General features: G+C 47.5%; 1 protein-coding gene across 5 annotated transcripts; it reads right to left on the bottom strand.

Moving 5' to 3' along the window:
* Positions 1-3,830: 3,830 nt before the first annotated feature.
* On the bottom strand, positions 3,831-25,812 carry CFAP20 (cilia and flagella associated protein 20). Of its 5 annotated transcripts, XR_010318880.1 has the most exons (7): positions 25,459-25,812; positions 13,841-13,920; positions 13,054-13,165; positions 12,265-12,453; positions 11,806-11,916; positions 11,441-11,651; positions 3,831-11,349 (listed from the first exon to the last, which is right to left on the bottom strand). XR_010318880.1 is itself a non-coding variant. In XM_064273965.1 (6 exons), exons 1-6 carry the CDS (start codon positions 25,540-25,542, stop codon positions 11,344-11,346), a joined length of 582 nt encoding a protein of 193 aa, XP_064130035.1. In that variant the 5' UTR covers positions 25,543-25,812; the 3' UTR covers positions 4,473-11,343. The 5 variants fall into 5 exon arrangements, 4 of the variants coding, with proteins under 4 accessions (XP_064130035.1, XP_064130036.1, XP_003417142.2 ...); XM_064273965.1 differs by lacking the exon at positions 11,441-11,651 and having other exon boundaries at positions 4,473-11,349; XM_064273966.1 differs by lacking the exon at positions 3,831-11,349 and having other exon boundaries at positions 11,356-11,651.
* Positions 25,813-26,496: the final 684 nt, after the last annotated feature.

Genomic DNA, 26,496 nt, shown 5'->3' with positions numbered 1-26,496 from the left:
CCGAAGAGCCAGACACCCCAGGGCCTGGCGAGAGGCGGATGGGCTGGAGGCCCAGGTCCTCCTCCGTGGGTGGGGAGGGTGCAGGAGTCTCCCCCAGGAAGAGCAAAGCCACCAAGGTCAGGCTGTTGTTGGGCGCCATAGACTAGGTTCCGACCCATAGTGACCCCATGTGACAGAGCAGAACTGGCCCATAGGGTTTTTTAAGCTGTAATCTTTATGGAAGCAGATTGCCATATCTTTCTCCCTCGGAGCCACTGGGTGGGTTCGAACTGCCAACCATTCTGTTAGCAGCCAAGCAATTAGCAGTTGCATCACTAGGCTCCTTACCAAGACCAGAAGCCAGGTGGAATCTGGAGTGATGTGCCTTGGAAAATGGGTTTCCTGACAAAGGCCACACTTGGCATCTCCCTGGGGGCCACTTGCTCCTCCCCTCAGACAGCCTGTCATGCACCCCTCTCTGCTGGGGTCTCACAACCCTCCCATCCCCTCCGCCATCAGCCCACAGTGCCTCCAGGGCCCCTCTGAGCCAAGGACATGGAAGGAGCCAGCAGGACCTCAGAGAGCAGCAAGGCCTTCACTCTGCAGATGGGGAAACCGACCCAGAGGGGAGCAGGGTCCTGCATGGGGTCACACAGCCTGCCAGAGGTGGAGCTGGGACTGGACCTTCAAGCCTGGGTTCTTGGCCCGGCTGGAGGGTAAATGTCTTAAGTGTAGCCACCCCTTGCTGTGCTTGTCGGACCCTTGCCAGATTCTGACTCAGAGGGGACCCCACTCAGTGCCCCACCCATGCTCCAGGTACCTGGAACTTTTGCATTTCCCCCAGACTGGCCAAACTGTCTCCATCCTCCAGGCCTGTACCCGTGCTATTCCTTCTGCCCTCAAAGTCTTTTCCACTCTCCGGCCCTGCCCAACTCCTCCCAGTGCCTCAGAACACTGCAGACATGGCTTCCTCCAGGAAGTGCTCCCTCCCCTCCAGCTTTCTCTGGACACCCACCCACCATCGATGCCACTCTGTAGGGTCCCTGGCTCCAGCCCCAGCCCCCAGGGCCATGGCTGGTACACAGCAGGGACCCAATGTTTGCTCAGTGATGGGGCCTGTGGGTGGGAGAGCCTACTAGTGGGTGAACTCCTCAGGGTAGAGGGTCTCTAGGGTGGAGGTGGCCCCGGGGAGCACTCCCCTCCTCCTTCCCTCCCTTCCTTTCCTCCTTTGGCCACTCTGGTAGCCAAGGGAATGGGAGGACACCTGGAAGCAGGGTGGAGGTACCTCTCCCACATGGCTGCCTCCCTCCACCCCTCTGCTCTGTGAGGCTCATTTCTCACTTCTGCTTTCTGAGCCCCGGCTGCTCACTGCCCCCTTCTCCCTGTAGTCCCCTGTCAAACTCCAGAGAGAGGAGCTACTGACTTTGTCCTGGGTCACTGACCAGCCCAGGAATCCATCAACCAGTGATCAGTCACGGGAGCCAGGGGCAGATCCTCATCCCAGGAGGCCAAGGATTCATCCCAAATTCATTCATTCATTCAGCAAATGTACTCTGAGCACCAAGCCTGTACCAGGCACTGTCCTAGGTGCTGGGATGCTGCAGGGAAGAAAACGGACAGGGCCTGCCCCCTCAAGGTGGACAGCTGGGGGCTCCTCTCTTTCCTTCTGGTGTGCCTGGGAGCCTCTGTCTTCCTCCCTGATGAAGATTCTTTCATTTCTCCTCCCTCTCCATGAAGCGCCTCCTGGCACCTCCATGCAGAGGGGGACACAGACTAGCTGGAAATGGATGACATCAATGATGACGCCCTGGGGATGATGAGAAGATGATGACTGTCACCATGACAACACTCCCGGGTGCTGGGTCTACCACAAGCATGTGACATTCATTCTCTCAGCAAATCCTCACTCCACCCCTCTGAGGCACGTGTTGCTATTATAATTTCTGTTTTACAGAGGAGGAAACTGAAGCTCAATGAGGTTAACATAATGAGCCTGGGCCACGCAGCTGGTAAGCGGCAGAGCCAGGATCCAAGCCCAAGTCAGCATACCCTGGGGGTCACATCCATGATCTCATTGCCCCTAGGATGACCCCCGCCCAGGTGGGAAGGGCAGATGCCACCATCCTCATTTCATGGCTGAGAACGCGGGAGCCAGGGGGGCCTGCTTTCGGGTAAGGAGAGGGGTACTGGGGACAGCTAGCTGGGGGAGCGGGGGACTATGACCCCCAGTTGCTCAGCCAGCCCTGTCCCTTGCGGGCTGCTCATTCAATGAAAGACACCTCTCGGTCAGGGTCTGGCGAGGGTCCGACAAGTGGGCTCGTTCTGGGTCATAGGGACCTCTTTTCTTCCCCACTATTACCTGTGGCACAGGGTCCAATTTAGGGGAAGCTGTGTCCACCTCACACCCTCCCTCCTCTCCCTACCAATTCAGACCACACTCAGGACACCAACTCCGTTTCCTGCAACCCCCACCTCCAGCTGTTCCCTCCCCCCGACAGAAATCTCTCCTCCATGGCCCCACTCAGCAAGGACCCGCCCCATTCCCTGTGACTGTGTAGGCTCAGGGGCTACTCTCCTGGTCAGGCCTGGCTCTAGTCCTGCTTGTCTACCTCCATGTCAGGCCCCAGCATGGTCATCCATGCTTCCTGGTCAGAAGCCAGTGACCAACTCAAAATAACTATTTCCCTTCCCTCCAACACAACTGTCTTCCCCAGGGAGGACAACAGCTGCGAAGGATTAGGGGTGGGGAGTGGAACCAGAGAACCCCCCACCCACAGCCCACACCCAGCCCCACGGGCCAGAGGAGGGGCAGTGGCTTGGGGGTGAGGAGCCTGCCCCTACGTGGGTCGGGCTGCCTTCTTCCTAGAGCAGGATCCTGTCTCCCCAGGAGCTGGAGGAGGCGGCAGGGCAGCAGCCTCCCCATCCTGGCATCCCAGCCCAGCCCAGTTCTGGCCAGAGCTGGGCCCTGGTCTGAGACTGGCATTGAGGCTTGGAGACCTGACAGGAAGCTGGATCTTCCACTGCTGCCTTGGAGCCTACTGTTCCCACCACCTGATTGCCCTTTCCCTTACCGCCTGGTGCCCATGGCCTCCTTGTCCTCAAGAGCCTCTTCCACAAAGCCTTCTTCCATCCTCCTTTCCCCACGCCATCCTTTACCTGACTGGACACCATCTCTAACGGTATTTCTCGAGGGTGAGGATGACACAGTGAGGCAACAGCCACCCCTAGCTGGAGGGGGTGAGGGGCCCTCTCAGATCCCAGGGCTGAACTGAGGCCTGCCAAGCCTCCCTCTGAACAGTGCCCCTCTCCCAGGGCAGCAGTCCTCCATGGGCCCTCACTGGACACTGTGTGGAGGCCGGTGAGCCCAGGGCGCTCGGTCCAGAGGGCGAGGGGAGGCGTGACCAGGCGGGGGAGTCAGGCGTGTCAGCAGCCTCGGGCACAGGAGCTCACTACATTTTCAGGCTCTGGCTTTTCTCTTTGGCCGGCTCCTCTGTGCCCAGAGCTGGAATTGGCCCTATGAGCCCATTCGCTGTGGGGCCACTCTGAGACTCATTCCCTCCTGACTCCCACCTGCCCCTGTTGTTGCTCTGCAGACCTCTACGCACCCCTGCCTCCCTCTCCTGGGGCAGTCCTAGTCATTGCTGTCTCCCTCCAGGTCTTGGCCACAAGGGCTCTCAAGGTCACACGCCATCTCCTGAGCAAGCATGAGGAGAGAGTTTGCAGGTCAACACAGACCTTCGTCTGGCAGGCGGTAGCTTCCCACCTTTTTCCTTCCACCCCGTCCTTTTAGCTTTTAGGAAAATCTTAAAAAATAAGAAAAGGTGCCATCAAGTCTATTATAACTCATGGTGACCCCACGTGTGTCACGTGCTCCATAAGGCTTTCAGCGGCTGATTTTTTGGAAGCAGATCACAGGGCCTTTCTTCTGAGGCAGCTCTGGGTGGATTCAAACCCCCAGTCTTTCAGTCAGCAGCCAAGGAAGTGCATTGACTATTTGCCTCACACACAGACTCCAAGAAAATCTTACTCTCTCTATATTTTTGGTAAACCTCCTCGTGTCCTTTTTAAAACTGAGATGAGATATAAATTAATAAATACTACTGGCTTCCTCCTGATTCTGCATTAATGTATCCTTTCCCTCCCTTGTCTAAGGGGGCCTCTGAGGAGAAGGGGGAGGCAGAGGGAAGAGAGAGGAGCTGGGTATTCTTCCACGACCTGTGTGACTTATGTTTTGGTAACCTGCTGCTTCCTGAGGAACCAAGGTGGAGCCATCTGCGAACTAGGAAGACAGGCCTGGCAATCGACTTCTCTGTCGAGCAGTTCTACTCTGCACACGTGGTGTCAGAATTAACTCGACGGCAACTAACAACAACAACAAGCATAGCACTCCAGGCCTGAAACTCAGACTTGAGACTTCACACCCAAATGAGGTCACACTGTGGCGGAGGTGTCCTGCAAGGACTGAGAGAAGATAACACTCATCACTCGTCACGCAGTTTTGAACTTGCTCCCTATTTCTGGTCCACGGACCAGCAGTGTGGCCACCTCCTGCGAGCTTACTAGGAATGCCCAATCTAGGGCCTCGCCCCAGGCCTGCGGAAGCAGAATTTGTGCACAATAATGCTTGAGAAGCCCTTCTCGAAACAGTTTATTAAGGACACGTACTACATTCAGGAGTCTCTGGGTGGCGCAAACGGTTAAGCTCTCTACTACTAGCTGAAACGTTGGCAGCTCAAACTCAAAGACGCCTCGGAAGACAGGTCTGCCGATTTGTGGAGCAGGTCTATGCACACATGGGGTTGCCATGAGTCAGAATGCACTCAATGGCAACTAACCACACTACATTGAACTTTTTTGCTGTTGGTAGTGATGACGAAAGCCTTATTTTATTCAGTGCCAGTGTTTAAAACAGTATTGTCCAGTAGAAATTTCTGTGGAAATGTCCTATATCCACGCTGTCCGTTTTACAGCTATGGATCACTCTAAGTGCGGCTAGTCTGACTGAAGAACAAATTTAAATTTTATTTAACTGTAATCAATTTAATGTAAATAGCCACACGTGGCTAGTGGCTAACACATTGGACGCTGCATATTTAAAATCTGCTTCATTTATTAACAGCCACAAACTTAAAAACCTTAAAAAAATTGCCACTAGCCTGGCAGGAAATCTGGGTGCTCTGAGGCATAAGGAGCCTTCATGGGAGGGAAGCCTGTAGCCACCAGAGGTCCCCACACCAGGTGAGTTTGACTCCTGGGATGTGAGTGGTGCCTAGAACACCCTCCAGGCCTCAACAGCCTCCTCGGCAGGGAGGGTGCAGTAGAACAAATCTGACGCCTGCAACCACAGGGAAAGGCCACGGGCTCATCTGGGGCTCAGCTGCTCCAGTTTTTCTCTTATTTGGGGTTGCGAGGTGTACGGGTGGTAGAGGAGCCCTGGTGGTGAAGTGGTTAAACCACTTGGCTGCTAAGCAAAAGGTTGGTGATTCAAACCCACCAACCACTCCCAGGGAGAAAGATGTGGCAGTCTGCTTCCATAAAGATTACAGCCTTGGAAACCCTATGGGGCAGTTCTACCCTGTCCTATAGTGTTGCTGTGAGTCGGAATCGACTTGACGGCAGTACGTGCGGTTTGGTTTTGGTTTAGGGATGGTAGGCAAGAAGCTTTGGGTGTCAAGCACCTCTCCTCCCTACCTTTCCCCAGCATGGTGACCAAAGCAATCACACCATCTGGAAGTGAATCTCTAAAAAAAAACAAAAAAAGAATCTCTACTCCCTAATAATTACTACGAGGAAGGTCAGAAATACCTGGCCAGAAACATTGCTTAGGTACCTCTGCCCCCATTTAAATGCAGTGTAAGAATTTGGCGAGAACTAGATGGTACCCAGCTACCACTGATCACTGCCCTGGCAGGGAACACAACAGAGAATCCCCAAAGGAGCAGGAGGACAGTGGGATGCAGATCTCAAATTCTTGTAAAAAGACCAGACTTAATGGTCTGCCTGAGACTAGGGGGACCCTGGAGGTCATGGTCCCTGGACCCTTTGTTAACCCAAGACTGGACCCATTCCCAATGCCAACTCTTCAGAGAGGGATTGGACTGGAGTGTAAGATGATACTGGTGAGGAGTGAGCTTCTTGGCTCAAGTGGACACATGGGACTACATGGGCAGCTCCTGTCTGGTGGTGATATGAGAAGGCAGAGGGGGACAGGAGCTGGTGGAATGGACACAGGGAATACAGGGAGGAAAGAAGGAAGTGCCGTCTCATTAGGAAGAGAGCAGCTAGGAGTACATAGCATGGTGTGTATAACTTTTTGTATGAGAGACTGACTTGATTTGTAAACATTCACTTAGAGCACAATAAAAAAAAGTTTGGTGAGCCCAGCCATGTAACACCTCTGGGACATCTTATTATTCTTGAACTCCTATAGGGTCTGTATGGCATCCTTCCCATTCACACTCACTTAAAGGATTCCCACCTGATTCCGCCTCTCAGTCCGATCTTACCATCCACACATCCTCACATTGCCATGGAAGTCCATGAAAAGAGAGACAACAGGCACTTCACTGAGCTTTAGGAACAGGTGGCATGAATCTTATTTTGCACGTTGACAAATACATTTTGACCTTGCCTGAGATTGGCCTTTATTGTAGCACACCACCTGGTAGCCAGCTCAGAGAGAACTATGGCTTTTCCTTACCTCTGGTGGTCGTGGGCTCTGATATTCCCCAAGAACCTGATGTGTTGGCTTAGGTCAAGTTGTCCATACTGAGAAAAGTCATCTCAGGCTTGGAAGGATGCTTTCCGGTTTAAGTGAACAGTTCAACAGCTGTCTGGGAGGGGGGCTTTGGAGGATGACTTGGGACCCAAAAGCTAGGGTGTGCATGGGCTGATTTAATTGTATCCCTTACCAAATACCAGGGTTACATGGCAGAGGATCCACAGTTTAAGACTTAGTGGAAGCAAAGGAGTTGGGGGGAACCCAAGTGGCGAGAGAACTCACAAAAACCCTTACTGATAGATACTCTCGTTGGGTGCTATTGAGTTGATTTTTGATTCATAGCAACCCCGTGTGACAGGGTAGAACTGCCCCAGAGGGCTTTCTAGGTTGTAATCTTTAGGTGAGCAGATCGCCAGGTCTTTCTCCTATAGAGCCACTGGGCGGGTTAGCAGCTGAGCTCCTGCAATAAAACAAGAGAAGGCACTCGGAGACTTTTACGTCCTTAAACAGGGGTACTGTCCAGTGCGTTGCCATATCCCACCCCCTGCACACTGTGTTTTGCTTTGCTTCAGACACCATGGATACCAAAAAGCACACTTTTTCCAAGGCTCAGGCTCCATCCAGATGTTCCATGCCTTGCAGGTTTACAAATTTGAATGCCTCCATCACAGCCTGGAGGCCCTCGCGGTTCTCTGTACAGGACCTTTCATTTTCTGGTTAAGGGAAAGGTGTAGAGAGGCAAGTTACATACTAGAATTCTATAAAGGGAATTTCAGGTTTTAGGGGGAAGCCAGGGTTGTTTCTTCCTCCCAGCATCTGCCTCTTTACATTCAGAGGTATCACCTCAACTTGCTCACCCTACTTGGAGCAGCTTCTGAAATGTCATAATCGCCACAAATCACCAGGAAGAAGGAAGGTGCTGCCATGCAGATTTCTGGGCCCCCTTTAGACCTCCTGAGAGTTAATCTCTAGGAGTGGGGCGGCATTCATCTGCATTTTCACAAGCTGGGCCCCAGGAATCTGTATTTTAATAGCCAGGATTAAGGAATCTGAATTGGATCTTTTCTAAAATTGGGAAATGTTATCAGAAGAGTATATTATGTGTTTGTAATTTAAATAATAATAATGAAGCAAACATCCATGTGTCAACACCACCCAGGTTAAGACAGAGCACTGCTGGTACTTGGAAGCCCCCTAAGTGTCTCCACCATCACTTCCCAGTCCCACCTCCACCACTAGGTAAAGCAGCCTCCTGGGTTTTGAGATACTCAGACCCATATGTGCCACCGTATGTCACCATTTACGAATGTGTCCTAGAACAGTGTGTTTTTTCTCGTTTTAAACTTTTATATCAATGTAATCATATTTAATATGCTGTGTCTTATTTTTTCACTGTACATTTGATTGGAAGATTCCTCTATGTTGTTGCACCTGTTAATTTGTTCCTTTTCATTGCAGTTAATGGGCTATCTTAGCGATCTGTGCTGCTATAACAGAAATACCACAAGTGGATGGCTTTAACAAACAGAAATTTATTTTCTCACAGTTTAGAAGGCTAGAAGTCTGAATTCAGAGTGCCAGCTCTAGAGGAAGGCTTTCTGTCTCTGTTGGCTCTGTAGGAATGTACTTGTCTCTTTGAACTTCTGCTCCTGGGCCATCTTAGTTTGGCATCTCTCTTCCCCCACTTCTGCTTCTTTCACTTGCTTGTTTTCTCTCTTCTATATCTCAAAAGAGATTGATTTAAGACACACACAACGACAGCACTGGGACTGGGTGGGCTACACTAATTCTGTCTCATTAACATAACAAAGGCAGCCCATTCCCAAATAGGTTTATAACCACAGGCAGAGAGGTTAGGATTTACAACACATATTTTGGGGGGGACACAAGTCAATCCATAACATGGACCGATGGCAAGTAAGGGCAGTAGTGGATCTGCTCTCCCCACATTGAGCCCTGTTGGGAATGGTGGCACGCCAATCATCCGCTCATTGGGAAGGCAATTCCTTCTAAAACACACTCTATGACTTTCAAGGAGCAGGATAGCAGAACTCTGCCTGAGCCAATCACCATGATGCCAGGTCACCCTGGCTCAAACTCTTTTTTATCAGGGAGGCCTCGAGCACCAGCAGTCTGTTCTTTCCTTCCTCCTTCCTTTAGCCTCACTAGTTGTCATCTTCCTGGAGAGCTAGAAAGCTGAGGGCAAGGGCCATGGAGTCATTAGTGCCACAATCCACACTGGCCTGGATCCAGCTTAGATAAATACATCCCATCACCCTCACGCCCCCTCACTTCCTCTTGGGTGGATATGTAAAGCATCTGGGAAGCCAACAGCTGCCACCTTCCACCCCAGAGAAGGTGGTGAGGTAATCGCCATACATAGTCTGAGTGCCTTGGGGTGAAAGGCGCTCTGTGTGGAGGAGAGTGCATTACTGTGTTTCTCTGGACTTCCAGGGGCTCTTCACTGATGGCCTGGCACTGAAGCGAGGTGAAAAGTTAACCAGTTTTCTCGCCTCCACAAAAGCATCTTTCATCCACAATAGACTATGGATCGGAGGAAAGATTTCACTCTAGAGCGGCCAAAGACAGCAGCTCTGCTGAAGTCGCTGACCACCCCCACCCCAACCATTTCTGAGGAGTCCCGCTGTCACCCAGCATGCGAGGGACAGGCACATGGAGCCTAAGAACCTGACAGCCACTGTTTCAGGATGGGGAAGTGGGACAACATTCACATTTGACTGGGTCTGGCCCTGAAAGAGCAGGCTCTGTCAACTGGGCTGATGGGAAGTGGACAAAAGCAGCTCTGTGGCGTGGGAACAACTGGTGACTCTCAAAGGACAGGGACAGTATCTGTGGGAAAGGCCGTTCCAGTCTGGTAGCACTCAAAGAAAGGGGGAACTCGCCTTGTCAGCCCACCTAAGTGTCAGGCACTAGGCAACTGTAAGGAGAAATGTCCGTTCCGTGATGGTCATGTAAGGTAGCCCCGCTCCCTCCACCCCTACACCGCCCTGTGGTTCCTGCCTTCCTCAGAGGTTTGGAGAAGGGTGCTAGAGGAGAGTGCTTCTGAGCCACGTTACTTTACTTCTCAGAAGACAGCAATGGTAACGCCATGTCTACTTGCTTTTACTTCTTACCAAAGTCAAAATGGCTGGTGCCCCAATTCCAGTCTCATCTCTGTAGGAAAGAAACAAAATCCAGAGTATCTGAAGTCGCCTTTTTTCTTTTTTGACTTTGAAATTTTTTACTACATGAATTTCACCTTTCCAAAAATATTCTCTTTATAGTACAAAAGAAGCACAGAGTGATACAAAACCATTCTCCCCAGATGTAGTCACTGTGCCAGTTGTGTGTCCTTCAAGATCATCTCGGTACACCCACATATTCTCTTCTCTGCCCCCAAATTGCTTTCCCTCCAGAAATGTTACATACAATACAGCTGTATCACGCCAAGTGTTTAACTTTTACAAATTTAACGATTTGTGCTTGGCAAAAAAAAAGGTGCCAGGATCATTCCACCAAACAAGCACGTGCCCCAGAGTAAACAAACGTGAATGGAAAAAGCGATGTAAAGTTTCGGCTCCCTCATGTTATTCTAGGGTTTAAAGAAACATTTTTTTCCTAAGTCCCTAAACTCAAGGCAAGTGCTTCATCTGGAGTACTTTCGTAAGGCAATGGTGGTCTGTTCCAAAGCTGGGAACCAAAAAAACCGAACCCGCTGCCATCAAGTCGATCCCGACTCATAGCGACCCTAAGGTAGGGGGACCCTAGATGTGCTGATTATTACAAGGACGTGTGGGCCTCCATATGGCACCTGCCTAAGGTACATCTCTGCAGAGATCTACAGCTTTGGAAACCCTATGGGGTTACTATGAGTGAGAATCAACTTGAAGGCAGTGGGTTTGATTTTCTTAAGGTGTTTAAGGGCAATTTGGATCTGCCATTTTTGTCTTAAACTCAATTTAGGACCTAATCCCTAGGAAGCTGATTCTACTGGTCACACACTGTTCACATTTCTTCCACTTAGCTTATCTTGGAAGTTGTTCCAAATCAGTATCTACGTGTATGTGTCTGGCTCTTTAAATGCTCATCACGAATTATCCCGCAGCACGAATCTACGGGATGTCCTTTGGAGATAGTTCCATTTTCATAACATGAAGGAAGGAGAAATGTCACCATTGAAAAAGACACACAACAGGAACAAATTTACAAACCAAGGATATAACATTTTATTCATCTCCAGATTATGAGTATTACACAGCATATAATACACGTATTAGATAATATAGAAAAGAAAGAACACACCATAGAAAGACAGATTGGTCTGAAACTGTCTAATGGGACATCTTTAATTCTGTAAGTTCTTGGTGGATGCATTTCCCCAGTCCCTGGGGCACGCAGCAGGAGAAATGCCAGCATTCATGTGTCACTCAAAGGACGGCTTATCCCCCACTGTACTTACAAGGCAATTATGGAGTCCTGGCAGGGTCACTGGGGTCCATGACAACGGACACAAAGTAGAAGATAAAAGAACCACAGCACAGTGAACTAATATAAATATTTCTGTTTTCTGCATTGTCCTCCAGATAGTTTCCTTTTTAAATGAAGAGTCGTGGCCAGGGTCTATCCCTCGGGTTGCATTCCAGTTATTGCTAGAGGGAAAAAAGAGGAAAGGCTTCTGTTTATTAGAAAAGAGACAGTCACTGTCACTGGTGCCCTGCCTCTGGTGACACTTGAGCAGACCTGGGCTGGGGGAATGCACAAACATCAGCAGGCAGGCGTGGCAGCACCGCCACGTGTTACAGGGGACTGGTGCTTGGGGTAAAGAAGTTCAGATGGAGGATCTTCTTCAAACAGGGCCTCCGAGCAGGAAGCAGCAGGGTGCCCTCAGGAGAGGCAAGGCCACCTTGTGGAGGTGAGGAGGGCAGTAACTAAACGCTTCACCGGATCATTCCTGATGGTAGAAGAAGACTCATGATCTTACAATATAAAGGTACTCCAAAGCCTCAACACAGACATACTCTGCAGTTGAACTCTTAGACACTACTCTCCAGAAGTCCACTCTGCCCAACTCACTGCCTGGCCTTCCACTAGACAGGTCAGCTCACCTTTGCCTTGTTTTGAACTGGGAGATACAGTTTGAACTCTGCCGGCAGTTCGTCTTCTGAGTAGAGTCTGTCTGAGAAGTAAACCCGTCGGATGCGACAGTTCGCATGGATCTGTGGATGCAAGACTTATTTTGAGAAGCTAAACATTACCGCCTTTCCTCTTCCTGATTCTCCTGGAGACCCTCTCATGCTGTGGGCAAAGCTCCGTCTCTTCAGCATCTCCTCAGCCGGACTCGGGGAGATTCTGGCAAGAAGGAGTGTTTGCTGCATTCTCCCAGTGTATCTCAGCAGGCTCCTGAATATTTCCTGAATCCCTTCAAGGCTAAAGCCCTCTGACGCTGATTTGGGACCTTTAGCCAGAAACTCACACACAGGTGTCACAAGGGCCACAAGGCAATATCAGACAGAGCATAGCCTCCCTCGCCTATTTGAGGCTCCCTCCGGAAAAGGAGCTGGTACCTGCACTCTGAGGGTCTCGATGTAATTTGTGCCATACGCCCTCCGCGTGAAGTCTGACAGGTTGAACTGAATCTGGTTCCAGCCATCGTCCAGCCGCATGGGCATGGTACAGATGAACGGTTTGACCCGGGTAGTGCTCTGGTAGTTACTTGCCCGAAACCGCCGACGCACATTCTTGTCATCTAGTACCTGTGAGACAGAGAAAAGAGCCACGTTAACTCAGTCCTGAAGAAGCACACACCCTTGGTAAGACAAGGACCTGAACTCACACAGCCCAGTTTCCCAAAGCCGAGACCCACGGGAGAATAAACAGTCCAGATACAGGTCATACTGGACACAGATGGCACCGAAGTAGCAGGTTTATCTTATTTGTTGCCAAGATAACACCAGCTGCTTATGACATATGAGGTGGCTCTCAGACCATGGAATAACTTCATAGGAGTTCTTCCCTTTGGAAAACAAAAAATACTAAAACAGAGACCAACAATTTGGGGAGTAGTATTAAACAACTACTCCCCAGATGGACGCTATTCTAACCCTTAAGCTTTGAAATCCTGCAGCTATTGACCAGATGTCCTAGGTGGTTACTACTTCTTTAAAACCCTGGCATTAAAGTCTGATCACCAATGTCAAGTTGGAATCGTAATAACAAGAGCTGCATTAAACTACCAGTAGAGGCAGAAAAGGATACATACAACAGGACAAAGACACTTTCCTGGGGCCACTATTTCCTATAAGAGGAAAGAATCTCTCTCTGGTACAGCCAAATGTTCATGTGCACACACCTACCTGTACTTCAAAGGTAAAATATTTCTTTAGGTTTTTGATAATCATGACAAGGAAGGGCAGTTTAATTCCCAGCGTCTTCTTCGGGTCTGCAGGACATGTGATATACGTGGTGCTGCATAAAGAGGAAATACCAATGAACAAACTACTTGTCTTTTTTCCTGTGTGGTACACACAACAATAACACACGGCAGGCACATCTAAAAGATCCGATGAGTCCCTCAACCCTTAAGTTAGCTGATGTTTTAAAATAACGCTGAGCTCAGAAGCAGAATCGCTTTGTACAGGACTAGACGACAACATATACTATCTGAAAAACAAAGTCAGACCAAGTGGCTCTTGGGAAGTTCTTCCAGTGGGAGAAGGCTTCAATTCCCCAAAAGAACTACCAAATGACAGAAACTCAAAACTAAGACCATAGTGGCACCGAAAACCACACTGGCCACCTACCTACTGGACCATGACTTCAGAATGATACATGCAACCCGCCCCACCCTGGTTAAGTATTAATAATAGCTAATACTTCCATAGCGCTTACTGTGTGCTCTGTACACATTCACTTACTTAATCTTCACAGTAACTCTCTCAGGAAGAAGCACTGTTATTATCCCTACTTTACATACAAGGAAACTAAGGTCCAGGGGATTAAGTACCTTGCCCAAGGTAAGCTCTAAGTAGTAGAGCTGGAATTTATTTACACCAGACAGTCTGACCCTGAAGCTGTGACATTAACCACTCTGATGTCTTGCCTCCCTGGTGTACAATGTCTCTGAGAGCATGGGCAGCCTACCTGACATTTGTCCCTTCAATCTCTAGTACCAGGGACTGGATGTCATTATCAGTGATCCTTTTGATGTGGCCATTCCGTACCTGCAAAGAAGAAAATCAGATTGGTCAGTACTGAAATCTTTGGAGGCAACCCTGTAAAGACTCTGAAGGCTGAATAAGACAATTCAAGGAAAACCAGAGTAGCCCAATGGGCATAACACGGAAGTCTGTGACACGGTATGTTGAAACTTATTGCAAGCAAGTAAGCCAAGCCATTACTTTAGATAGGGTCCCATCACCACCATGGGAATCTCAAGTAATCCGGCAAGCTGTAAATCAGGATAAATTTCTTCCTGAAGAAATCAACTCAATTCAGATTCAACTACTATTTACTGAGTGCTTACCACGCAGTAAGAACACTCATCTGTATCCCCTCTCTTAATCCCACACCAACAACAGAAATCACAAGGAAGGTGGCATTGTTTCCACGTACAGATGTGGACACTGAGACCTAGAGAGTGCAACAGACAGATCCTAAGGAGAGTCAGGATCCGCAGGCAGCCTTTCCATGACCCCACGCTGCCTCAAATACTCCTTTGGTCAGAAAGGTCGACAAAATGCTGAGTGTCACTGGGAAGGGGAGTGGCAACCAAAGGCAAAAGCATTACTCCCCCGGATTTACTCCTACTTCATGCTTTCTCATCTTCTTTCCCTAAGTTCCTACTTCTTCAAGTATGAATTCAAGTCCCATCTGTGCCACACACAGAAGCCTTCTTCAGCCTTCCCAGCCCACGCCGAGCTCTCGCCTCTCTGGCTCGTGTGGTCTAGACCACGTCATTTAGCACTTCATCCTACACCACATTGTGCTGTTGACTGCACGTGCAGGAATCCCATGGTTCCACATTCAATCCAGATTCCTCCCCTCAAAATATTTAGGAAAGAACAGTTATCTTCCAGCATTAAACTCTTACACACCTAATATGGACAGATATGCAAAGGCAATTTCAGGGCAGGGCTGGACTGTTAGGGCCTGAACAGATTAACGATTAAAAAGATCAACCAGGAGATAGAACGGGAAGCATCTTCTCTGTCCACCGAACCCATTGCCATCGAGTCGATTCTGATTCCAAGTGACCCTACAGGACAGAGTAGAACCACCCCATAGGATTTCCAAGGAGTGGCTGGTGGATTCCAACTGCTAACCTTTTGATTAGCTCCCGAGCTCTTAACCACTGTACCACCAGTTCTTCTCGAGGTACAGGGAAATGGCTGTGTTGGGCTGTCAAGTCAATTACCCTGACTAAAGCTCCCCTTGGCTCACTAATCAGCCTTCCGATTATGATGTGGTTCTTCATTAGATTTGCAAGAAGGAAGACAACACTGTGGAGTCCAAAAGTTGTGTTTTTCAACATAGATTATTAATAATATGGCATTTCTGTCTTTAGACATCTGTCTCTGTGAGCTGTGTTACTGAGTCTGATCTGCTTAAGATATGCTCGGCGTTCCTCAGGTGACATGTGATAACACTGCCTACCTTTTTCTACAAGCTGCGAATGAGAATTGTCTCCTCAAAAACTACGAGCTCAAGTGTAGGGGCCACATATGAAGCATCTTTTGTATCTTCTACAATGCTCAGTACTATGCTAGACACAAACTAAGCATTCAAATATTTGCTGACTTCTGGAATTTGTCACCCCAGGAGCTGGCACATATGAATAGGTTCAAGGAGGATTTTTTTTAAATTCCTGGATAACACGGACTATATAGGAAGCCAGAGATATTGGGGTATATCGCAAAGCCCGGCAACCACGAAGGGCAATTGCGACTGTGCTTTCCCACGAAACATCCTTTGGTACCACTGTCAAAGACAGAATGCTGGGCTAGGTGGGCCCCTGATCTCCGCCCATGTAGCATTTCTTGGGTTCTCAAGACACAAACGTCACATTGAAGTGCTTCTCAAACAAAGCTGGCGACATCCAATGACCTCCTGCTTTCAATTCTGGGCCTCTTTCCAAGGGAGATTAAGAGCACAAAGGCTTGGATCTGTGCTGAGCGTGCCAATGCTGCCCACCTCGTTCCCCATATAAATGCTCCCAACCAAAGTGGCAATCTGTCTCCTATACTCTCTGGCCCACAGCTGCCATAGAAAATTGGTCAGACTTGCTAATGAAGAAAAGAATTAACCAAGAAATTATGTCCAGATAATGTGATCTAGCCACGCTGATAAGAGCTGGCAGTATTCCAACAAGATGCAAAACACTAATTTTAAAACATACCACTAATTATCCTCAATAACTTTATTCTTTCTTAAAAAGGTACATAATGCAAAGATCAAACAAATGGTTACATTGAAAGGATTAAGAAGAAATTAGGAGCAGAGGGCTACTATTGCTAAAAGGCAACATGTTGCTATTTATCAACACTTCAGAAAAGTGTGGCCTCAACTCTTATATCTCCAGAAGTCTCTGTCCAGAGTCAACAGAGGCCTTCTCAGTTCCAGTGAGCCCAGCCAGATCTTACAGGGAGAAAATACTAGGGAATTTGCCTTCTGCCCATCTCCAAGTTTAGAGCAGATGACTTCACTGGACGGCCCCAGCAAATCTGACATATTCAGGTCTTTACAGAAGAAAACAATGCCTTACGCTGCACACCAACGGATGGGAAGCCAGAACACACTCTGCAGTATTCCTACACTTCTGCCCCAAAGGCTTGCTAATTTTTAGCTGGACTTTGAATAACTTCCTAAAGAGACGATTTCTTTCAACCAAGCTCACAAATTTAACTCTTACAAAATGAGTTAACGTAGCCCATAAAACAAGAGAACCTGGAGGGGAAAAAAGACAGCTTTCTTTAAAGAAACGTCCATCGGTCTCGAGAGCTTTAACCCGGTTGGTGGTGAGACAAGCTCCAAGAGAGAAAGTAAACAGAGCCCAAGGGGAGAGTTCTACCCCTAAAAAAGAAAACAAGTATTCCCATATCAAAAGTTGCCAGAGCTCTGAAATCAAATTAAATTGAGATGTTAATGAATTATGATTTTTCTACCTTATTCAAAGGGCTGCAAATACAAACTCACTGGAAGAAAAGAGCAGGGTTGGGGGAGGGAGGCAGTTAATCAGAAATATGAGCATTTAAGGACCTAGGGAGTCCCTTGGTGGTACAAATGGTTAATTCAATCAGCTGCTAACAGAAAGGTTAGGGGTCCAAGTCTACCCGGAGGTGCCTCAGAAGAAAGGCCTGGTGATCCACTTTAGAAAAATCAGCCATTGAAAACCCTATGGAGCATAGTTCTACTCTGACACATACGGGGTGGCTTTGAGTTGTAATTGACTTGAAGGCAAATGGTATGAGTACTTAGAGGGTGAGAAACTTCCCAAAGCTCCTTCTCTAGGCTCTAAACTAAGATGAAAGGGGCGAGGGAGGAGCAGGCAATTTGGAGCAAGTCCTCCCAACCTGACAATCTGGGTTATAAAGGTCTTCCAGGAAGCAACCCCCCTCCTCATCCAGGTAGTGACAAACACTTACAACAAGACACACGCCCTCGGAAAGCACTAACTTCCTTTCCTGAGCTCCTTCCAGTTCAGAGGTCACTGGGCAGGCCTGGCTTTGACACAAAGATAAAACGAACCGGTCAGCTTTTACTGCTCATGGTGGATGCAGATTTTATTCTACTTCCCAATCAGAAAGATTTAGATTCACCAATTGTTTTTGAGTTGCTAATTTTTTTTTTATTTCATGACACATTCCCACCATCAAAGTGTGACCTAGGAATATTTTGTTCCTCCAGCAAAAATAAGTTAAAGCCAATCTTATATTATCTGGTTTACCAACCTCATCCCTCCCACCATGAGCTGGGGGGACCCAGGCGCTTCAGAACCCAGGCTGCTGGCAATTACAGATCAGAGCAGTTCTCAGCCTCTGCAGACACCAAGAAGGGAACCTTCAAGCCCTTCCTGCAATCACTCTCCCAGAGTTTCCATGGTTGCCGGGGCAACTGATAAAGAACACTTATTTTCTTTTCCCCCTCAATGTAAGCCCCAGAGAGGAGGGTCAAGTCGAGCGGAAAAAAAAAGGGAGGAAGCCGGCCCCGGTTCTATATTTCTAAGAGTGCTTTAAAAATAACATGAATTGTATCCATTCTCTCCCTCCCCCCACTTTCATTTTTCTGGCTCTATCCTGGCAGACAACTGAACCCTCAGCCATCTGGCATCCTAGTCTTAATGACACATGTTCCAATTTACATTAAGCCATTAGAGCTGTCCATTCCTGCAGGCAAGTTTCTACCCTGGGTTAGGGGCTGGGCTCCAATTCAGACAACAGGCAGAGGGAGACCTCTGTGGGGCGAGCCGGGCATAGCTCCGACTCTTCGGCCCAGGCTTTGCAGGCGCCTGGCCTCCTGCACCCACAGGGACTACCCAGACAGCAGACAGGCAACTCTGGGCATTTACAGCCAACCCCTGAGGTGAGGACCATTGTGTGCATTTCCAACCAGCCTCTTCCTAACCACACGGTGACAGCACAAGTGTTAACTAAACCCGTGCCTTCACCCAATTACAGTGAAAGTCAGAAGCATGAAGAACGCCCTCAGTCTGACGGACCCAGGGAAAGCCTGAAAAAAAGTTTTACTATCTTCAGTCCAAGTGTTATCCCTCAGTGTACTCAATTCTACCACTGGGAATTGTATCAGTTTAACATGTACCATGGGAACTTCTTTTCTGGAGAAGGACTTTGTTCAGTTTTAAAGTTAGGAACAGGGAATGGTAACCTAACTATCCAACAACAACAACAAGCAAGACTTTGGTTCTAAGACTTAGTTTGGGAATGGGGAGAAGCAGCAGCAACTGCAAGACAAGGTGAAAGAAAGAGAAGCTTTCATAAAGTCACACCCTCTTCTTGTGGATGTTTAGGATAATATTTTCACTAACGACTGAAAATCGTTTTACACAGGCATGAGTGGGAATAGAACCTCATGGTACTTTCCTTACAAACCAGAACAATGCTTATATTAAACACAAGAGTCCTTGAATAAATGAAAAATTTTCTGGTCCCAGAAGTTAAGGGAACATGAAAGAAAACCCTAACTTCTTCTTAAACTCTTGGCTTACAAATTTACAAAGATCTCTATCCTCAGGAAGCTAACAGTCTAGTCTGGAATACAGATCTTAAGAAGCTAATTTCAAGCGTGATGCTATAATGAAAAGAAAAGAGAGGTTCTACGAGTGTATATAAATTAACAAGGAGCCCAGGCGGTTAAGCACAAGACTGCTAACTGAAAGGTCAGTGGTTTGAACCCACCATCCATTCCTTGGGAGAAAAGACCTGGTGATCTGCTTGCATAAAGATTACATATAAACAAGGCTCCAGGAATTGACGGCATACCAACTGAGACGTTTCAACAAACTAATGGAGGGCTGGAGGTGCCCATTCATCTATGCCAAGAAATTTGGCAGACAGCTACCTGGCCAACAGACTGAAAGAGATCTATACGTGCCCATTCCAAAGAAAGATGATCCAAAGGAATGCAGAAATTATCCAACAGTATTGTTAACATCACACACAAGTAAAATTTTGCTGAATATAATTCAAAAACAGTTGCAGAAGTACACTGACAGGGAACTGCCTGAAATTCAAGCCGGATTCAGAAGAGGATGTAGAACGAGAGATATCATTGCTGATGTCAGATGGGTCTTGGCTGAAAGCAGAGAACACCAGAAAGATGTTTGCCTATGTTTTATCAACTATGCAAAGGCATGCAACTGTGTGGATCATAACAAATTATGGATAACATTGTAAAGAATGGAAATTTCAGGATACTTTTTAATTGTGCTCATGCAGAGCCTGTACATAGACCAAGAAGCAATCATTCGGACAATACAAGGGGACAATGCATGGTTTAAAATCAGGAAAGGTGTGTCAGGGTTGTATCCTTTCATTATACTTATTCAATCTGTATGCTGAGCAAATAATCCGAGAAACTGGACTATATGAAGAGGAATGAAGCATCATGATTGGAGAAAGACTCATTAACAACCCGTGTTATGCAGATGACACAACCTTGCTTGCTGAAAGTGAAGAGGACCTGAAGTACTTATCGTGGAAGATCAAAGGCTACAGCCTTCAGTATGGATTATACCTCAACATAAAAATCCTCAAAACTGGGCTGATAAGCAAAATCATGATAAATCGAGAAAACATCGAAGTTGTCAAGGATTTCATTTTACTTGGATCCACAATTAATGCCCATGGGAGGAGCAGTCAAGAAATCAGACAACACACTGCATTGGGCAAATCTGCTGCAAAAGACCTCTTTAAGTGTTAAAAAGCAAAGATGTTACTTTGAGGGCTAAGATGACCTGACCCAAGCCATGATATTTTCAAGTGCCTCATATGCATGCTAAAGCTGGACAATGAGTAAGGAAGACCAAAGAAGAATTGAAGCCTTTGAATTATGGTGTTGGCAACAAATATTGAATATACCATGGACTGCCAAAAGAACGAACAAGTCTGTCATGGAAGAAGTACAACCAGAGTGTTCCTTGGAAGCGAGGATAGAAAGGTGAGACTTCATCTCATGTACTTTGAACACTGTTATGGATTGAATTGTGTCCCCCCAAAACCTGTGTCAGCTTGGCTAGGCCATAATTCCCAGTACTGTGTGGTTGCCCTATATATTGTAAATCCTAACCTCTATAATGCTAATGAGGCAGGATTAGAGGTAGTTATATTAATAAGGCAGGAGTCAATCTAGGATTAGGTTGTATCTTGAGTCAATCCCTTTTGAGATATAAAAGAGAGAACCATGCAGAGAGGAGAAGGACCTCATACCACCAAGAAAGAAGAGCCAGAAGTGGAGGGGCCAAGGGGGCAAGAGGCCAAGGAATGAGGAAGCAGAAGGTGCTTCAGTCTCAAAAGGGTGGAACCATGGCCTGCTGCGTCTCAAAGGGTGGGGACTCAGCCTCCTAAATTTCAAAGAATCAGATCTTTCTTCACCGATGAGGTTCTGGAGTGTGCAGCCGCCATTCATGAGTGCTAGTGGGATAGGGCTGGATCCGACTCCCAATGCTGAGGGGGCAGGGCTGGCAGCCCAAGAGGCAGAAGGACGGGGCCTGTCAGAGCCAAGGGGGTAGGGTGGCCAGACAGACTAGGAGAATAGGGCCGCCCAAAGACAAGGGAGCAGAGTTACTGTCCCAGTGGGCCCAGAAGGCGGAGCTGACACCCAGGGCCAAGGGGCCTTTACCCAGAGTCCAGAAAGCATGGCCAACACCGAGAGTCTGGAAGGCAGGGTCATTGCATAGATGGTCTCAGATAACAGAGGATTGTTTTCAAGCCTTGAGAGCTAATGTAATATGTTCTGCTAGGTTTTGGACTTGCTTGGTGCCTGTTATCCCTTCTTTCCCTCCAATTTCTCCTATTTGTAATGGAAATGTCTACCTTGTGCCTGTTCCACCACTGTACTCAGGAGGCAGGTAAATTGTATTCTAGATTTCACAAATAAAGAGGAATTTTGCTCCAGGATGGAATTTGCACTTGGAGTTGATTTAAAACTTTTGAGATGATATGATGGGATGAATGTGTTTTTCATACAGCAAGGACATGAATTTTTGGAGGCCAAAGGGTGTAATGTTATAGATTGAATTGTGTCCCCCAAAAATGTCAGCTTGGCCAAGCCACAATTCCCAATATTGTGTGGTTGTCCACCACTTTGTGATCTGATGTGATTATCCCATGCGTTGTAAATCGTAACCTCTATGATGTTAATGAGACAGGATTAGAGGGAGTTGTGATAATGAGGCAAGACTCAATCTACAGGATTAGGTTGTATCTTGAGTCAATTTCTTTTGAGATATAAAAGAATCAAGGAAAGAAGAGAGGGACCTCATACCACCAAGAAAGAAGAGCCAGTAGCAGCGTGTATCTTTTGGACCCAGGGTTCCTGCACTGTGAAACTCCTAGACCCAGGGGAAGATTGATGACAAGGACCTTCCCCCCGAGCCAACAGAGACAGAAAGCTTCTCCTGGAGCTGATGCCCTGAATTCAGACTTCTAGCCTCTTAGGCTGTGAGAGAATAAATCTGTTTGTTAAAGCCATCCATCTGTGGTATTTCTGTTATAGCAGCACTAGATAGCTAAGACAGATATGTTATCAGGAGGGACCAGTCCCTGGTGAAGGACATCATGCTTGGTAAGGTACAGTCAGTGAAAAAGAGGAAGACCCTCAAAGAGATGAATTGACACAGTGGCTGCAACAATGGGCTCAAACATAGTAGCAATTCTGAGAATGGCACAGGGCCGGGCAGTGTTTCGTTTTGTTGTACATAGGGTCACTGTGATTCACGACTGATGGACGGCACCTAACAACAACAACAGGAAACCCTACGGGGCGGTTCTACTCTGTCTTATAGGCCCATTATGAGTTGGAATCAACGAGATGGCACACAACATATGAATTAACTTAGGTTGCAGAGTCAAGGAAGGTCTCTCTGAGGAAGTGCCTTTGAACTGTGACCTAGAAACTAATGGAAAGGTGGACGGGGGGGTGGGGGCTGAGGGGTGGGTCCCTCACTGTGGGAACAGTGGGTACAAAAGCTTGAAGGTGGGAGAGAATAGGACTTCTTTCAATTCAGAAGGAGGACAGTGCTAAGGGGGAGGGGAACCTGGTGAGGTAAGTGTGGAGAATAAGTCACACCTAATTTTTCAAGATTTTTCTTTATTGAAACCAAGTAACAGAAATCCTCTCTCCGTAAACTCAGGAAGGAAAATACCAAAGTTTTGTGAAACCAAAATAATAACTAAAAAAAGGAAGTGAAATCAAAATAATAACCTAAAAAAAAGGTACCATGGTTAATATGTACCTACTGGCAAAGGTCAGAATCATGTCTAGATAAATGTAGACAGTTCTCTTCCCACACCAAATCTTGTCCTTTCTACAACTTTGCCTTATTCACTGAGAACAGGGAAAATGTCTTCTCTAACTACTTATCTCCCTAAGTCAACGCAATGCCTGTCACTTAGCTGTTGCTCAGTAAATCTTTGATAAGTGTATCGATTCCCAGTGTTTCCCCAACTGGACTGAATTCCCAACACTTTCTCAGAATTTTATATTTATAAGAAAGCACACATACAACAAAGCCTGTTGGATGGCCCCGAACTTTCACTTTTCTTCCTTTGTCCTACGGGGAAAAATTTTCACGCTAAACACTTTTAATCGAGTCTAAATAAGAGTAGAAACATTTAAGTAACTTTTACTATTATGAGGATTTGGGTTAAAACAAAAGCTCTTCTAAAGGTTTCCTTTGCCAAAACGTCTGTTTAGTTTATTCCATGTAGCCCTGATGGGGGATCTAACAATGTTTTCATGTGTGTTTATGTCATCAGGGTACCATCCGACCTCTAGTGGCATTGTTAAGGGACACAGTGCACCATGGTTACTTTGCTTCTATATTCCATGTGTAAACATGTCGGCTAGTCAAAAAGCTGCGTTTGAAAATGAAACAGAAGATCAAGCCTATGAGGGTTAAAATGGGCAACTCTGACAAAAGTTTCACCGAATACAAGTGCTGAGGCCTCCTGACTACTGGAATTGTTTCCGGGTTCGTAAATTCTCTTATCTGCTCTGAAAATTTCTCCTAGGACAGGTCCCATTCTGTTTCAACTACTTTTGATACTTTGTTACAATTCAGTTTCCAAATTCAATTACCACACTGGCACAAAAGGGCAACTCTCTCCAAGTCAACTAAGGGCCTGTACCTAAGTGACCACTGCCAAGCCATCATCCTTACAAAGTTCCCAGGTATTATACCCACCCTGGGGTTCCTGTGGAAACCCTGGCGGCATAGTGGTTAAGTGCTACGGCTGCTAACCAAAGGCTCGTCAGTTCAAATCCGCCAGGTGCTCCTTGGAAACTCTATGGGGCAGTTCTACTCTGTCCTATAGGGTTGCTGTGAGTTGGAATCAACTCGACAGCACCGGGTTTAGTTTTTTTTGGTTTTTGGGGTTCCTTTGTAGAGGTGCAATTTTTCAGTTTACAGTGCTTTAATCCAATGTGAACAAAACCATGGCCCTGAAAACCTCAGTAATACAGATGAAAATTAAGGAATTGCTTTCCTGTGTAATACTCTTGGCATTAGCTCTAACGTGTGGACAGAATCATTGTGGAAGACAAGATTGCTCAAATTTCTCATATATGAAAAGGAACAAACTCATTACATACAGATCTTTTTACTCTCTTATGAAAATGAAATCATGAACACATCACCCTCAAAGGTGCTCCCAGAACACAGAATTCCCTAGTGGTGACGGACACAAGAAGGCTGTCCACGTTCTCTACGTGGTCCAAAACTCTCATCTTTGGATAAGGGAAGCCAGGGAGTCATTCTGAGATGAAATCCAAACTTTCATTACCAATAAACTCTGATTATTTTGATTAGTCCCCATCCAAAAACCAAACCTATTGCTGTTGAGTTCATTCCAACTCCTAGAGACCCTGTAAGACAGAGTAGAACTGCCCCATAGGGTTTCCAAGGCTGTAATCTTTATGCAAGCAGACTACTACATCTTCCTCCAGTGCAGCGGCTGGTGGGTTTGAATCATCAACCTTTTGGTTAGCAGCCAAGCGCTTAACCACTGCACAACCAAGGCTCCTAGTCCACACCAATCTTTATAAAACACCACTGAGCATACCACACCCCTCTGAATATTCCGCCAAAGTGACCAGTGCCAAGGATATTTCTCAAATCACCCCCCTACCATATGAAAGTGGCTACCTGAACTTACAGTTTTTTAAAAGAATACAGCTGTCTGGGAATTTACATGAGAAACAAAACACTAAAGTAATAAAATGCAACCAACTCATAGACAGATGCACACACTCCCGCCCCTCGACACATCCAGAACATGGACATGGTCATCTCCTGGGTCCAGTGAAAGTATCATCGAGTGATGCCTGAATTAAGACAATGAGGTTTGTACCAGGCTCTGAGTTTTAGTCCAGACAAGTCTTCAGAGGCGCCATTTTGCATTTCTGTTGGAGAAAGCAAGCACAAAAGGCACAGTTCAGACCCCAAGTTACAGTGAACATGGAGCAGGTGCCAAAGGCCGCTGAATTCTGACTTGTTTGGGATCAATGGAAACAAGAGGCAAATGAATGAAACCCAAACATACTGGCTTGGCCCGTGCGTTCTGACACAAAGGCTCTGTGTCTAGTGCCCAACACAGTGCCTGGCACAAAAAAGGAGATCAGTAAATATTGTGCAATCAGTGGACAGCAGTTCCTTTCATCTGGACGTCCCCAAAGCTCCCTCATATAAGTTTATGTATTTCATGTCATCAATCTCACTACATAAATGGGAAATCGAGGCTCTGAGGAACTGACTAACCAAGTCACGTTTCAGGTGAGGGGCCGCTGTCCTAACCACACCGTAGCCCCAGGACGCTTGAACCCCAGCCACGCCCACCCCCAAATGCACCCAACGTGCACGACGCTTACACAACGCCCCTACCTCGCGCCCAGTCACGCCAGGCCGGGGGAAGGGGCACAACAGCGACCGCCTGGCCTTCTCCAGGCCCCCACTTGACACAAACAACCCTTGCGGACCTCCGGAACGAGGCCCCAGGCCCGCGGCCTCTGCGCCCCAAGCCCCTGACCTTTTTGTCCCAAATCTGCAGAGGCTTGCTGCCGATGCTGTAGAGGATGGAGAGGAAGCCGCTCTGGAAGGTGTTTTTGAACATCTCGCCGGCGGCCTTCTCTTTAGCCGCGCCGCCGCCGACTTAGGCCCGGAGTAGATACGGGCACCGAGTGGCGAGGGCAAAGCAGGGGGCTGGCCCTGATCTGGAGAAGAGACGCTGCGCTCCTACGTCCCGATCGGCAGCCACCGATAGTTGGACTTGAACGCGGGGTGCTAAGTCCACGAGCTTCAGGACCCAAGAAAATTAAGACACCCCTGAACAGAAACCACAGCAACTGCCGCTCGCGCTGCTCTTCACACCTTAAATGGAGGCGCGGAGCGGAAGCTCCACATAAAGTGAATCCCTCCGCCCACTTGAGCCCATCCCCCAGGAGCACAGGGCCCAATCCCGCCACAGGACTCATGGACTTCCGCCCTTAAGACCCGCCCTAGTTCCGCCCCCTAGTGAAAAGAACTCCGTTGCCAAGGGACTATTTTTCCTATCGTCTACAGAGCAGCTTTTAGAAGGCGGAAGGGAACAGAGGATACACGATTATAGAATCTGTTGTTGGTTGGTCCTTGCGTGATGTCATGGCAACGTGGCGGGGAAGGAGGGGCGCGAAAGCCAGGCTCCGCCCCTGGGGGTGAGGAGGAGTTAGAATGGGGGAAAAAAAAAAAAAAAAAACCAGACAGAGATCCGGGATGTGGCTCTCGCTTCCCCTGAGGCTTACTTAGTGTGCTGTTGTTGTTGTTGTTCTTATTGTTGTTATGTGCCGTGTAGTCGGTTCCTATGCATAGTGACACTATAACCCTATAAACAAACAAACAAACAAAAAAACCCACTGCCGTCGAGTCGATTCCGACTCATAGGACAGAGTAAAACTGCCCCCATAGGGTTTCCAAGCAGCGGCTGGTGAATTTGTACTGCCGACATTTTGGTTAACAGCAAGTGCCAAATAAATGCTTGTTGGCTGTATACAGGATAAATTAAAGCCAGCTAACTAGTATTGCAAAAACC

Source organism: Loxodonta africana, chromosome 21, assembly GCF_030014295.1.
Source record: "Loxodonta africana isolate mLoxAfr1 chromosome 21, mLoxAfr1.hap2, whole genome shotgun sequence".
Taxonomy (NCBI): Eukaryota; Metazoa; Chordata; class Mammalia; order Proboscidea; family Elephantidae; genus Loxodonta; species Loxodonta africana.
This window is presented reverse-complemented; position numbering and strand designations above follow the sequence as displayed.